The 14,554-nt window shown below is 49.1% G+C and overlaps 1 protein-coding gene and 1 pseudogene across 2 annotated transcripts; one reads left to right on the forward strand and one right to left on the reverse strand.

Annotated features, from left to right (window-relative positions):
* Positions 1-120: 120 nt before the first annotated feature.
* Positions 121-14,227, forward strand: LOC115203908 (ras-related protein Rab-7a). 2 transcript variants are annotated; one of them, XM_029768988.1, is made up of 6 exons: positions 121-314; positions 9,557-9,674; positions 9,934-10,060; positions 10,813-11,031; positions 12,244-12,372; positions 12,644-14,227. In XM_029768988.1, exons 2-6 carry the CDS (start codon positions 9,622-9,624, stop codon positions 12,731-12,733), a joined length of 618 nt encoding a protein of 205 aa, XP_029624848.1. In that variant the 5' UTR covers positions 121-314; positions 9,557-9,621; the 3' UTR covers positions 12,734-14,227. The 2 variants fall into 2 exon arrangements, with proteins under 2 accessions (XP_029624848.1, XP_029624849.1); XM_029768989.1 differs by having other exon boundaries at positions 9,563-9,674.
* LOC115202585 (uncharacterized) lies at positions 2,357-7,818 on the reverse strand (annotated as a pseudogene).
* Positions 14,228-14,554: the final 327 nt, after the last annotated feature.

Here is a 14,554-nt window from a genome sequence, read left to right on the forward strand (position 1 = left end):
GACGCACAGATACAGGGTGCAATTCATATTATAGGAAAAGAATAAACAATTGATGCGAATATTTAAAGGGCGTTCATTGGTTTCGACCTGGGGACACGTCAACCCCTCGTGACTGCCATATTGAGCAACGGCGTAACAAAAGGCGGATGTTCTTAGCTAGGACAAGATTTTATCAAGCTGGTTAACGTCAGTTGGTCAGGCTTTTCACTTTCACTTCTTGAAAAATAGCAAGTAATCCCGGCAAAACTGACATCAAGGGGCTAAGTTGTTAAATTGTCCCTGTGCGGTAACATCGTCGCTTGACTATTGAACAGGTAACGTTAACTGGTCCACATTTTTTTGTATTTATTCTTACACTAGCTAGCTCGCTAACGTTAGAACATCGTTTTCTGTGACAGTGCATATAACGTTAGCTAGCTAGTATTTCGATGATGAATGAGTAAAGTTAGCTAACGATTTGTCGTATATCTGCGTACTTGGTTGGCATCAATCAGCATGAGCCGTTAGCCTAGCTGTTTGACAGTTCTTGATAGTCGGCAGTGCAGCGTGACCAGTCAGCAGATGGCTAGTTAGCATACACTGCCTGCTAGCCAGAATAGACCCCGACCCTATTTTTGCTTACACTTGCACTGGGGTCTGACAGTCTTCCTGTTTAGATTAAGACACAGCAGAGCCGGTGCGAGATAAGGCTCAGAAATTGTACCTCAATCCAGGGATGAGAAATGCATTATACTCCGAATTGTCTCATTGTCCCAACCATTACACTGAGAAGATTGAACTACTTACTGATAGTTTTCTCGGAAAACTGCCCTTGTCATCATGCTAGGTAGCAGAAGCCATTTTGGAACGTCAATGTAAGCCAATCAGCTCCTTTTGTTGTTAAATGCAACGTGCCATCCCATAATGGCTGCTGTGGCTACTGCTAGTTAGCATGAAGAAAAACAGCAGTTTACTAAAAACTAGCAGTCTTTCCGGTGTAACAGTTGGCATAATGGGACAATTGAGAAAAAGGCATTTCTCATCCCTGGATTTCCGAGCTATATATTGTGCCCGCTCAGCTGTCTCTCTAATCAGGAAGTCTGTCTGACCCTAGCCCAATTGTGGACTAAAAGAGGATTACCTTACTCCTTATACTCCAAAGACCTTACCATTTCTGTTTAGAGGTGTATTGGCTTTGGCAGCCAAATACTCCATCTAAATGTGAATTAATTCTCAATTGCGGTACGGTTCTGGAAACATAAAACCCTCTACTTTCATATCACATCAAAAAAAAATCACAAATGCAAAATATACACTCTACTGTACACTGTTTTAACTGGATTTAACACAGTTGCCGCCAACAGTATTTTTCAGTGACAACACATTTGTGGCTTCAGTCTTATATTTAAACACAGGTGTTCGGAGACGCAGATGGCTAATTAGCACAGGTACGCCTCTGTCTTCAGGCTGTTTTCCATAAACATATGCTGTAACATGGAAATATGGCTGTGTAGGAACCATAACCCTAGACGGGTTGGTTGTTTAGCAACAAAACCGACGTGTGTGCAACTATGGGGCAAAACAGACGGGCTTAGATTAACATGTAAACTATATTTTTTTCTCCAGCGTTTATTGAAAACATAAATACTGTACTGACCCGGCTGGGTCATAAAAGGAAAAGAGACGGACTCTAGGTGTGCAGGTCAGAACACAGGTTTATTCCTAAACTGGGCTATTGTTCTGGCCACAGCCCACGCCGCTAAATACCGAACGTACACAATTATACCATGTCGAGTTCAGGGTCACTCCCCTAGGAACAGATCAAGGCCCGAACAGAAAGAGAGAGAGAAAGATGAGACAGTAATCCCTATTTATGCATTCCCAAATCCCGCGGGATTACCCATCATACCCCCCCAACCCATACCCCCCCAACCTCTGTCCTGACATATTTAACCCCTGCTAGTAGCCATGAGAACCATAACACACCCACAGACACAGAACACAATACCGGGTCGTTACATAGCCCCCCCCTTTCTAAACCCTAGCCCCTAGGGTTACACAACAAAATCCTTAAAACGACCCGGAAGTCGCATCAGTCTCTTGGGCCTCCCCGTGGCTTTCACCGGTGAACCCACAGAACACTCATCTGCCCCAATGTCATTTCCAGCGCCCTCCGAAGAAGCAGCCCCCATCCCAGGCTCAGGCTGCGCTAGAGTCTCCTCGTTAGACTGTTCCCGTGGGCTCACATCAGAGACCTCACTCCCATTTCCTACCGTTTTCCTCCCTCTGTAGGGTGCCAATCGGTCCCGGTGGACCACCACCTTCCTGCTCCGTGGGGGGACCTCCACCCGGTACGTCACCTCCCCCACTCTCTCTATCACCAGACACGGCCCCACCCATGCACTGTCCAGCACCGCCCCTTCTTGCGCGTGGGGTTGTGAAGCCACACACATTCTCCCGCTCCAAAGTGCCTCCCCCTAGCGCGCGACTCGTAGTGGCGCTTTTGGCGCACCCCTGCGTTCTCGAGTTGCTCTCTTGCGAAGGTGTGAGCCACTTCTAACCGGTTCTGCAGACGACACACATAGTTCGGGCCAGGCAAAACCCTGTCGTCATTATCAGGAGGGTGGCCAAACGTCAGTTCGGCTGGGGTGCGCAACTCACGACCTAACATTAGTAGCGCTGGGGAGCACGCAGTCGATTCTTGAACAGCCGACCTACATGCCATAAGAATAAACGGTAAGTGGGTGTCCCAATCTCTCTGGTGTTTTGAGGTAACGATGGCCAGCTGCTGTGCTAATGTTCTGTTAAATCTTTCCACCAGCCCATCACTCTGGGGGTGAAGCGGAGTAGTGCGCGTCTTCTCCGCGCCTAACCGTCTACACAACTCAGAGAACACCCGTGACTTGAAGTTTCTCCCCTGGTCGCTGTGAATAGACTGTGGCACCCCAAACCGACTGATTATTCCCCCCACCAACGCATCAGCTACTGTCGCTGCCTCCTGGTCTGGGAGAGCGTAAGCCTCCGGCCACTTGGTGAAGTAGTCCATAGCGGTTAGAATCCACCTGTTACCGCTGTCTGTGGTTGGAAACGGCCCCACTATGTCTACCCCCAGTCTCTCCATGGGCTCCCCTACTGGGAATTGTTGTAGGAGGGCGTGTGACTGACCTGGAGGTCCTTTTTTAGCAGCACACTTGTCGCACTGCCTACAAAAGTCCTCAACATCCCTCCTGTGCCTGGCCCAATAGAAGCCTTTACGCACGCGCTTTAACGTTTTGGAGACCCCAAAATGCCCTGCGCCAACTCCCCCATGAAGCTGCTGTAACACGCTCCCCTGCAGCCTTTTGGGCACCACTACCTGCCACGTAATTTCTCCAGTCGCTGGCTTTTTCCACCCCCTCTGGAGCACTCCCTCAGCCACTCTAAGGACTGTGAGTTTAGCCCACAGTCCCTTGGTGACTGGTGATAGAGGGGCTACTTCCCCCCACGGCGGTCGTCTTCTCTCTTCCACCCACCGCAGCACAAGACGCAGCTCTGCGTCCTCCTCCTGGCGACGCCTCCACTCCCCAACGTCCACAGCCTCAAGCTCCCGGCACTCTGTCACCCTCAGCTGACTCACCGTGGCGGTGACTCCCTCCTCCCTGCACAGTTCTCTCTCTCGCTCCACCCGTTTGGCGCAGTACCCACAGCCATCCTCAGCACACGGGCGGCGGGACAAGGCGTCTGCATTGCTGTGGCGAAGGCCGGCTCTGTGCTCCACCTGGAAGTCGTAGGGTTGCAGCTCTTCCAGCCAGCGGGCAATCTGACCCTCTGGCTCCTTGAAGGAGAGAAGCCACTGCAGGGCGGAGTGGTCCGTCCGGACCACAAACGGCAGGCCCCCCAGGTACATTTACATTTAAGTCATTTAGCAGACGCTCTTATCCAGAGCGACTTACAAATTGGTGCATTCACCTATAATATCCAGTAGAACAACCACTTTACAATAGTGCATCTAAATCTTTTAAAGGGGGGGGGGGGGGGAGTTAGAAGGATTACTTTATCCTATCCCAGGTATTCCTTAAAGAGGTGGGGTTTCAGGTGTCTCCGGAAGGTGGTGATTGACTCCGCTGTCCTGGCATCGTGAGGGAGCTTGTTCCACCATTGGGGTGCCAGAGCAGCGAACAGTTTTGACTGGGCTGAGAGGGAACTGTGCTTCCTCAGAGGTAGGGAGGCGAGCAGGCCAGAGGTGGATGAACGCAGTGCCCTTGTTTGGGTGTAGGGCCTGATCAGAGCCTGAAGGTACGGAGGTGCCGTTCCCCTCACAGCTCCGTAGGCAAGCACCATGGTCTTGTAACGGATGCGAGCTTCAACTGGAAGCCAGTGGAGAGAGCGGAGGAGCGGGGTGACGTGAGAGAACTTGGGAAGGTTGAACACCAGACGGGCTGCGGCGTTCTGGATGAGTTGTAGGGGTTTGATGGCACAGGCAGGGAGCCCAGCCAACAGCGAGTTGCAGTAATCCAGACGGGAGATGACAAGTGCCTGGATTAGGACCTGCGCCGCTTCCTGTGTGAGGCAGGGTCGTACTCTGCGAATGTTGTAGAGCATGAACCTACAGGATCGGGTCACCGCCTTGATGTTAGTGGAGAACGACAGGGTGTTGTCCAGGATCACGCCAAGGTTCTTAGCACTCTGGGAGGAGGACACAAGGGAGTTGTCAACCGTGATGGCGAGATCATGGAACGGGCAGTCCTTCCCCGGGAGGAAGAGCAGCTCCGTCTTGCCGAGGTTCAGCTTGAGGTGGTGATCCGTCATCCACACTGATATGTCTGCCAGACATGCAGAGATGCGATTCGCCACCTGGTTGTCAGAAGGGGGAAAGGAGTAGTACTTGAAATGGCGTACTGCTGCCACGACAGCCAAAAGCTCTCTCCTTGTCACGCAGTAGCGTTTCTCAGCCTTATCAAAAGTTCTGCTGTAATAAGCTACTACGTGTTCCCCATCAGGACCACGCTGAGCCAGCATAGCCCCCAAACCCTCATTGCTTGCGTCGGTGTCCAGGATGAACGGACGGTTCGGGTCTGGTGAGGCCAGGACAGGGGCCTCCATCAGGGCACGTTTGAGGGCCTCAAACGCCCGCTGGTGCTCTTCGGTCCACTGAAAAACAGTGTCCTCCTTGAGAAGGTGGTTCAAAGGAGCCGCTACCCCCGCAAACCCCTCCACAAACCTACGATAGTAGGATGCCAGCCCCAGGAAGCACTTAACCTCTTTTTTTCCCCCCTGGAACTGGCCACCCCCTCACAGCCTCTACTTTGTCTGGCATCGTGCTGATGCCCTCACCACCCAGCTGATGCCCCAGGAACGCCACCTCCCTTTGCATGAAATGGCACTTTCCCGGATGTAATTTTAGCCCCGCCCCCGAGATCCTCTCCAACACTCGCCTAATTGCCCCCAGTGCCCCCTCAAACGATGTGCCGTGCACCAATATGTCGTCTAGGTACACAACACACTCGTCTCTCGGAACCCCCGCCAGCACTCTGTCCATCAGCCTCTCAAAGGTGGCAGGAGCATTACAGAGCCCGAAGCACAGCACCTTGAACTGCCAATGGCCCCTATCTGTGGAGAAGGCCGTTTTTTCACGTGCCCCTGGCGAGAGGGGCACCTGCCAGTAGCCCCTGCGCAGATCAAGGGAGGAGAACCACGAGGACCCTCTCACGTGGTCTAGCGACTCATCAATCCTCGGTAGGGGATAAGAGTCTTTAGTGGTGACAGAATTTAGGCCTAAGTTTACCCCCTTTCTTAGGCACCATGACGACCGGCGCGGACCATGGGCTATCTGATGGCTCAATGAAATCAGCCCGCAACATGTCAACAATAGCTGTGTCTGCTGCTTCCCTCATGGCAAGGGGAATACGACGAGGCCGAATTTTAATGGGTCGGGCGTCCCCAGTGTCTATTTCGTGCTGAACTAGGTGCGTTTGTCCTACCTCATCTTCCCCCCAAGCGAAGCTATCTTTAAAGTCCAACAGCAGCTGCTTTAACTGTCTCTGTTGTCTCTCATCCAGACCCTGACAGTTCTTCAGCCACACAGCCTCGACGGCGTCGATAGCTTCCTCCTTCCCCCCGTCGGGCTGATGGGGTGAAGGAGCCAGTGTGTTTTGGGCTACTGAGCTGCCTGTGCTTGCACCATGATGGGGAGTGAAGGCCGTCACCGCCGGAGACAGCTGCTGGAATGGCACAACGACCAAGGGAGCAGCCGGGATGACCGGTGTAGTTTCTGCAAGCTTGGAGGAAGACGGAGGGACAGCCCTGCCCCCTGCTGGCCCTCCCGAAGGCGACATTCCCACTGTGGGCCCCCCCGACAGCCTCAAAGTGCCCGCCGCTAAGTCCAACTGAGCCCCACAGTTTTTTTCAAAAAGTCCATTCCCAGTATACAGGGGTCCTGCACCGCTGCTACCCACGCCGGACACCCCACAGTTCTCCCCCCCACAGTCACAGATAGCTGACACTTCCCTAACATGGGGGCTAGCTCCCCCGTGACAGTCCGTAGCTGGACAAGGGTCGGCTCCACCCGCACCCCAATAGGTAGTATGTCTGGTCTCACCAGGGTTACTGTAGAGCCCGTGTCGACCAGGGCCAAACATTCCACCCCCTCTACCTTGACGATGACATTGCAGAAGTCCCCCACGGTGGTACGTCCCACCACAACTACCGGACTAGGAAACACGGCGGCAGCTACACCCTGGGGGAGCAGGTCCCCACCCTCTTGTCTGCGCTGCTGGGTACCTCTTTTGCTTACAGTGGGTTCGGGGGCGGGGGGGTGGGTCCGCGCTGCCCCCTGCGCGAGAACCCGCCGTCGTTTCCCTGGTGACGGAGGAATCTGCCACACTCCCGCTGAATGTGGCCAGGCTATAGGAGTTGAGCTGACACTGCGACGCTGCCTGGAGCCCCTCTCCATGACAAGCGAAGCAGTCTTGACTAGCCCGCCCAACTCGTCGACCCACTCTGGTTTCGTGACCCCTGGCACCCCAGCCACCGCTGCTCTCACCTCTGGTTGACTGGCTACTTCCACTCTCACTCCCTCACCCCAGATCAGCTCCCTCTTCCTGGCTATCTCCACTGCAGCCCGCAGAGATGGTGGGTCCGCCATCTGAACATGCTTACCCAGTTCGGTGGAAGAGAGCGCTCTAATAAAACTGTCCCGCGCCAGCTCGTCTTGCACCCCAATCGGCATAGTTGCATAAGCCCGCCTGGTCAGGCTCAGAATACCACTTGCCAACGCCTTTAATGATTCCCCCTGAAGTCTCTTTTTGTTACTCAGTTCAATCCGCAGCATGTTGGGCTGCGCGTCGCTGCCGAAACGGCCCCCCAATGCCTCCACTAGCGCACCGTAGTCGCCCCTCTCGTCCGGGGCTAGCGTTAACAGGCATTCCGACGCCTCCTCTGCCAGGCTCAGGGCAAGCTGTAACGCTTTCGTCTCGTCAGACCACCTCCCGGCTCTAGCCAACAACTCGAATTGAGTGAAAAAAACTTCCCATTTACCTTGTCCATTGAATTTTGGTAGTTTAGCCGCTACCGTGGCTAATGGCAATAGGCCGCTGCCATCTCTGTTTACATAAGCAGGCCTGCCATTTCCGCACCCGGTGACGTCGATATCCCCGTCGCCGTGACGTCTGCTCTCGAGCGGTGTGCAGGAAAACCCGCCAGTTCTGCCATCTTGCTGACTGACAATTTAACTCCCGCCATGTGGCCCTCCAGCTCATCTACGGCAGTCGCTGCCCGACCCTCCCGACCGGGTACCCCCGAGCCCACAACGGACACTTTGTCCGACTCTTCCTTAATTTTCCGCCTCGCCCCAAGCATCATGACCGTAGATGCGAGTCACGCTAAAACCAACCCGGCCTATACTGACAGCTAACTCGCCTAGTCTCGATCCCGTAGTTCGAAAGCACTTCTGACACCAATGTAATGACCCGGCTGGGTCATAAAAGGAAAAGAGACGGACTCTAGGTGTGCAGGTCAGAACACAGGTTTATTCCTAAACTGGGCTATTGTTCTGGCCACAGCCCACGCCGCTAAATACCGAACGTACACAATTATACCATGTCGAGTTCAGGGTCACTCCCCTAGGAACAGATCAAGGCCCGAACAGAAAGAGCGAGAGAAAGATGACAGTAATCCCTATTTATGCATTCCCAAATCCCGCGGGATTACCCATCATACCCCCCCCAACCTTTCCCTCTGTCCTGACATATTTAACCCCTGCTAGTAGCCATGAGAACCATAACACACCCACAAACACAGAACACAATACCGGGTCGTTACAATACATTTGCACAATGAGCAAATACCTAGTTACAGTGGTTGGTTAGCTGGCTAGTGAATATTTGCCGTATTGGCATAGGTGTGACATCCGTCAAAACGACCCCAAAACGAACAAGATAAAACTATCTCAAACGTGCCACCTATGATTCCCCACATGGCAGCTTCTTGCCATTTTGTTTCTCGCTGATGAGACATGTTTCATATGTTTTTAACGTTCAGAACGAGCATTGGGGCTCTTAACAAAAATCCCCCCAGCTAGAAGATACTATCATCAATAGGTGCTAAAGGCAAAGATTTGTATAACTTACCCAAGATGGACCACAGCCTGTCGTTTCCAATGGAAGCAAATTAATTATAGTGAGCAGAACAAGCAAGGAGGTGGACAGAGTCATGCATGAGCTAGCGAGATCCATTCTAGCATGTATTTGCATATTTCTGTTCGGGAACGCCAACTCTGAAGTGTGCGGGTGCAATAACTCAATTCGTCCTTGCACTCCTTCTAAACAACGCAATTTTTTTTCAACTTTGGCAAAGGGTAAAGTCGACAAAACTTGGTCCAGTCTGTTCGTATCAGATTCTAGTACAGAAAACTGTATTGAGATCAAATGTTTTATCAATGACAAAATTAGCAGAATGACAGCCAAAATCCACCTCTCTCGCTTCCACAGCTGGCAACTGGGCTTCCTCTCATCACTATATTTGGTGATTAGTGGTAATGCTAACCGGATGCTTCAGATTTATACATCCGGTGAAACATCTGGCTCATTTTTCTCAGTGCTAAAGGTAGTTAGCATCAATGAATGGGTTAATCTGACCCCAGTGCAGCTGTAAGCGAGAGTAGGGTCAGAATCTATTCTGGCTGCAGTGCCAGCCTGGTAACATCAAGGTCACGTTTTTTGTTATTCGCTACAGTTAATAAGATCACAATTTTAGTTGGGCCTACTTAATTAGATTTTAACTGGCTATTCCGTTTAAAGGTTTTACAAATGGACAGTCTATTGCATTTCAAGTTAGCCAGCTACATATTTAGCTAGATGGTATGCTAATTTACTAACGGTTCTTAGCAAAGGGGAAGGGGTGATGGGTTTTGTATTTCTGAACTTAAAACGTTATTAATCATTAGTTATAATAGAGACCTGAGGGGTGCCATACCTAGTCAGTTGTCTAACTGAAATGTCTTCCGCATTTAACCCAACGAACAAGTCTGTGTCACGTGTAAATAAGGGTGTTATCACAATTAACCCAAAAGCCGTCTGTTTCTTGACGACTGACTTCCCAGTTCCAGATCCAGCTAGTTGACTCGTCCCGTCCCGTTTGTCAGAAGAGTAACATCCCCAGGGAAGGATGGCCTCCCGTAAGAAGGTGCTGCTGAAGGTGATCATCCTCGGAGACTCTGGGTGAGTGACCAGAAGATGATCATGGTGTTTACACAACCAGATGTCACTCATTTTGGATATTTCCAACAGACGTGTATAGGTTCTGTAGCACCCTTGCATGTGAGTGTACAACGGCCTCTGTCAAGAAGTCAGGATCTTTCTGGCACATGTAGCTGTGCGGGTCGTCAGTGGTTCGAAGCCCTTCTCTGGCTGTTACTCTCAATCGCTACAGTTCTATATGTGCAGCTAAGTGTGTGTGTGTGTGTGTGTTCCTTCCCAGGGTAGGGAAGACTTCTCTGATGAACCAGTATGTAAATAAGAAGTTCAGTAACCAGTACAAGGCCACTATAGGAGCTGACTTCCTCACCAAGGAGGTGATGGTGGACGACAGGCTGGTCACCATGCAGGTGCGTCTCTGTGTGTGTGTGTGTGTGTGTGTGTGTGTGTGTGCTGGTATATTTAAGCAATAAGGCATGAGGGAGTGTGGTATATGTCCAATATACCACAGCTAAGGGCTGTTCTTAGGCACGACGCAAAGTGGAGTGGCTGGATACAGCCCTTAGCTGTGGTATATTTGTCATATACCACAAACCCCCAAGGTGCCTTATTGCTATTATAAACTGGTTAGAAAGTGTAATTACAGAAGTAAAAAGACCGGTTTTGTCATACCCGTGGTATACTGTCTGATATACCATGGCTGTCAGCCAATCAGCATCCAGGGCTCGAGGCACCCAGTTTATAATATTAGCCTAGTCATGAGTGCTTACCTCCGCTGGCTTGTCATAGTGTGTTTAAGTCAGAGATTGGGCAACTCATTCTGTGACGAGTCATATGGTGTCAATCTCTCTTTCCCTCTCTTTATTACCTCTTACGCATCTCTCTCACCCTTTCCCTCTCTCTCTTTCCTCCCTCTCTCCCACCCCCATGTCCTGTAAAGAGTTTTTGATGCAAGGCACATTTCTGTGAAAACAGACAATTAAATGCTATTCTCTTAATCGCTGTTTCCCCCCTTTCTCACCCTTTCTGTTTTTCCTCCTCACTCCGATCCTCTCCCGCTCTCTCTCCTTTTCTCTCCCTCTCTGTGTAATCACCTTTAAAAATGATACAACAAAGTACTAAAATGCCAGAAACATGGTTATCAACATGTCTCTTCTGTCAGATCTGGGACACGGCGGGGCAGGAGCGGTTCCAGTCTCTGGGCGTGGCGTTCTACCGCGGCGCTGACTGCTGTGTGCTCGTCTACGATGTCACGGCGCCCAACACCTTCAAGACACTGGACAGCTGGAGGGATGAGTTCCTGATCCAGGCCAGCCCCAGAGACCCAGACAACTTCCCCTTTGTGGTGCTAGGCAACAAGATTGACCTCGAGAACAGACAGGTTGGTGTCTCTGTGTCCGTCCATTGGAGAGCCAGAACAGGCAGGTGGTGGGGCGTAGGCAGTACAGAGTCAGACGTGGTCAAATGTTTGTTGTGATTGCTACATCCCTTAACCTTTTCATGCATGAGTTCCAAATATCTCTAACGGTCACCCTAGCACGAGTTTTTTAAAAACATTTATTAAATGTTTATGCGCGTGATGTCAGAATGCACTCACTATTCCAAAATGTGATTGTTACGCAACAGGACCGGTCAAACCAAAGTTATTTTTTCTTTTTTTTCTAATAACATTTTGAATTGAGGCGTGGTCTGCCTGCTCATTAATTCACACAGAAGTCGACCCTTTCACTGTATATCGCGTTGTCGTTTCTACTGTAGCACGCCGTATGTATGGAGCGTAATGTATTTAACTGTTATTCACAGTTTCAAGCACTGGTGACAAATAATGCATTCCTATTCTTGCATAGATTATAATGGACACATAATGTGTGTCAAATACTTTTTTCAAGGTTGTACTGATTTATGGTGAGCTAATGCTAAGCTAATTGCCAGCTATATGTGGCACCATGTTTGTTGACATGCAATGCATTCTGGTTGTCACACAAATGTCTGTCAGACCAAAGATGTTATAATGAGGTAAAGAGATGGTTCACTCGTCTTTCGAGTAAACTTCCAGAAGTGAACGATGGAAGTGGATGATGGGTAAACTGACGCAACTCATCTTGTAACCTTTTTTGAAACCGTAATATGGTTTCTGTCTCCGCTGAGAGTTGGCTAAATATGACCGCTTGTGTTAGGTCACTCTTTCCTCAGTTAGCACTACGACTAATGTAGCCAAAATGTTCCCGTTTTGGATGAGAATTGTCTTATGCTGTCACTACTTCTGTGAATGTCTGAAAATTGCATCCAAAAATAAGCTGCTCACATTGAGGACATAACGCTGTAAAGACAAAATGCTAAATGTTTCTGTGAAAACATTTTTTTTTTTTTTATGTGGCCAGTTCAAACGCTGACTGTTGCGTCAATCGTAACTAGACGTTCTAAATAAGTGTTCTAGTTTGAGCGCACGCTGCAGGGACCACTGTAGAATGATTACACCCGTGTGTTCGTACGTGTCAAAGGGTTAAAAGGATGAGTATACGCAACAGGTAGTTCCATGTAAAATGAGGAAGTATGTATGACATAATGGCGTTAATAATCTTATGTTGTGTAGGTGACGACAAAACGTGCCCAGGCCTGGTGTGCCAGTAAGAGCAGCATCCCCTACTTTGAGACCAGCGCCAAGGAGGCCATCAACGTAGACCAAGCATTCCAGACCATTGCCCGCAATGCCCTTAAACAGGTACACACACAAAATATAGACTTAAGCAGCCACAGGTAAACCTGTAGGCAGAGTGCCTCCAGCTGTTCAGAAACTCCCTTTCTCTCCCTGGCTGGAAAACACCTGTTAGACTGGTTCACTGAGGTTGCTGTGGACCTCATGATGTCATAGTCAAACACTGTCATCAAAGAGGAATATTTTTTTTTGGGGGGGGGGGGGTAGAATTCTTGTACTTCTGATTTGTGCACACTGTTTGTGGCTGTGTGTAATCCCATGCTTTGTGTGTCTGTAGGAGTCTGAGGTGGAGACGTATGACTTCCCAGACCAGATCAAACTGAGAGACGACCGGCCCGCCGCCTCCAGCGATGGCTGCTCCTGTTGAGACCAACCGACGCCGGATGGATAGAGGGGGACCAGGAAGACGTGGGTTGCATCTCAACAATTCTCCTTGTCTCCTTTACCTCCTCTGCACTGGTGTGAAAGACTGGGACAGGTGAGGCTAATTCGGAGGCCGTCTCCCACACAGCCTTCCCGTGTTCTCACATCAGTGCAGATGAAGATGAGTCGATGGGAGATTGAGATGCACCCCATGGAGAGAGCCAGGGGGGCACCCCCCCAGTCAATGCCCCCAATCCTCTCCCCTCAGTCAGCTACAGAAGTTCCAGATGAAAAAAAGAAAACACTTATTTTTCTTAACTCCCTGTCTCCAGTGGTGACCTGACCGACAGGAAGGAGAAAGCCCCTCTTGCACAGCATCACTTTTTAATAAGGTAGAATCGTTGATACTATGGAAAATACAATCATGATGCTCCTATTATAATGATTTCTAATAATGTTTTCGTGTCTTTTGTTCTGGTTTTAATTGTTCCTTTCTATAATACTGAGGTGCAGACTGTTCATCTGTCTGTTTGTGATCCAGGTAGACATTCTCCTTAACTACAGATCTAGGATCAGATTCCTATTTTCCACAGAACCTAACCTTAACCATTGGAGGGATTAAAAACGGATCCTGTGTCGGTGTTAAGGAGAAATTTGTACCTACTCGACTCGCTCTGTGCCTTTCATCTCATGACAAGTATTACTGTGGCAGATTTCATATGTATGTATATGTGTTATTTTTCTGCAGTTCTTATGTTGCCAAACTTTGTCAACCCTAGACCTTTTCTTTGGCGTGTTTCTCGTTGAACCAGTCCTCTTCAATTATTTTGTGTTTTAAACCGTAGTGTAGAGTGATAAGCTAACCAGATACATTGAAAGTAAATCTGCAATTAGAATACGAAGGTGTGCACCGAAATTCGGTCAACCCAACAGCATCCCTCTGCAGTATCAGTTCTGCATTTAGGTTCTGTTCTCCTTTTTTATATTGTATTAAGTTCTGTACATTTCTTGTTTTTGTTGCCTTATCCATACTACACATTACTATGTCCCTGTACATTGGCTGTAAATTCTCGAGTCCAAAGTCAAACCTAACCTCAAGGCCTCTAATAAATCTAAACATATCTGATTTGTGTAAGCAGTATGGTACTACAATAGTTTCTTTCATATTATTTTAACACCACTTGTCAGGTCTAGAAGGCTATCTGGAAGTGTCTAGTTAAAGGAGTAGGGTCTTTGTGTTGGTTTGGGATGTCCTCTGCCCTAACAGTAGTCCCAGGCCAGACTTTCATTCCACTGTATCTTAAATCTGCCTATCTACACCATCAACTAGTGTCGCTCTATAGTCATGTAACAGAAAAGAACATGTTCTTAAACCAATTAACATAAATCCTTAGTACTATGTGATGATTTTTAGCACAACTCCTACTTCAACTGTCATCTTTTATTGAATATGCTCTTTCTCCACCGTAAACAAATAAATGTTTACTTTATGGAAATATGTCAGTTGTCTTTCTTTAGTCATATTATTGGACCTGCAGGGCCCACTGCTCTAAATGTAATTCTAATCTGTGACAATGTTTGCATTGAACTATACTGAATGTACAAAACATTAGGAACTGCTTCCTACTATTGAGTTGCACCACATTTTGCCCTCAGAACAGCCTTAATTAGTTGGTGTGGACTCTACAAAGTGTCAAGTATTCCACAGGGTTACTGGCCCATGTTGACTCCAATGCTTCCCACAGTTGTCAAGTTGTCTTGATGTCCTTTGGGTGGTGGACCATTCTTGATACAGATACAGGAAACTGTTGAGCGTGAAAAACCC

Source organism: Salmo trutta, chromosome 12, assembly GCF_901001165.1.
Source record: "Salmo trutta chromosome 12, fSalTru1.1, whole genome shotgun sequence".
Taxonomy (NCBI): domain Eukaryota; kingdom Metazoa; phylum Chordata; class Actinopteri; order Salmoniformes; family Salmonidae; genus Salmo; species Salmo trutta.

Coding starts and splice junctions, on each gene's coding strand:
- LOC115203908 (XM_029768988.1), top strand. CDS start 9,622: ATGGCCTCCCGTAAGAAGGTGCTGCTGAAGGTGATCATCCTCGGAGAC. Junction 9,675..9,933: donor ATCATCCTCGGAGACTCTGG/GTGAGTGACCAG, acceptor GTTCCTTCCCAG/GGTAGGGAAGACTTCTCTGA. Junction 10,061..10,812: donor ACAGGCTGGTCACCATGCAG/GTGCGTCTCTGT, acceptor CTCTTCTGTCAG/ATCTGGGACACGGCGGGGCA.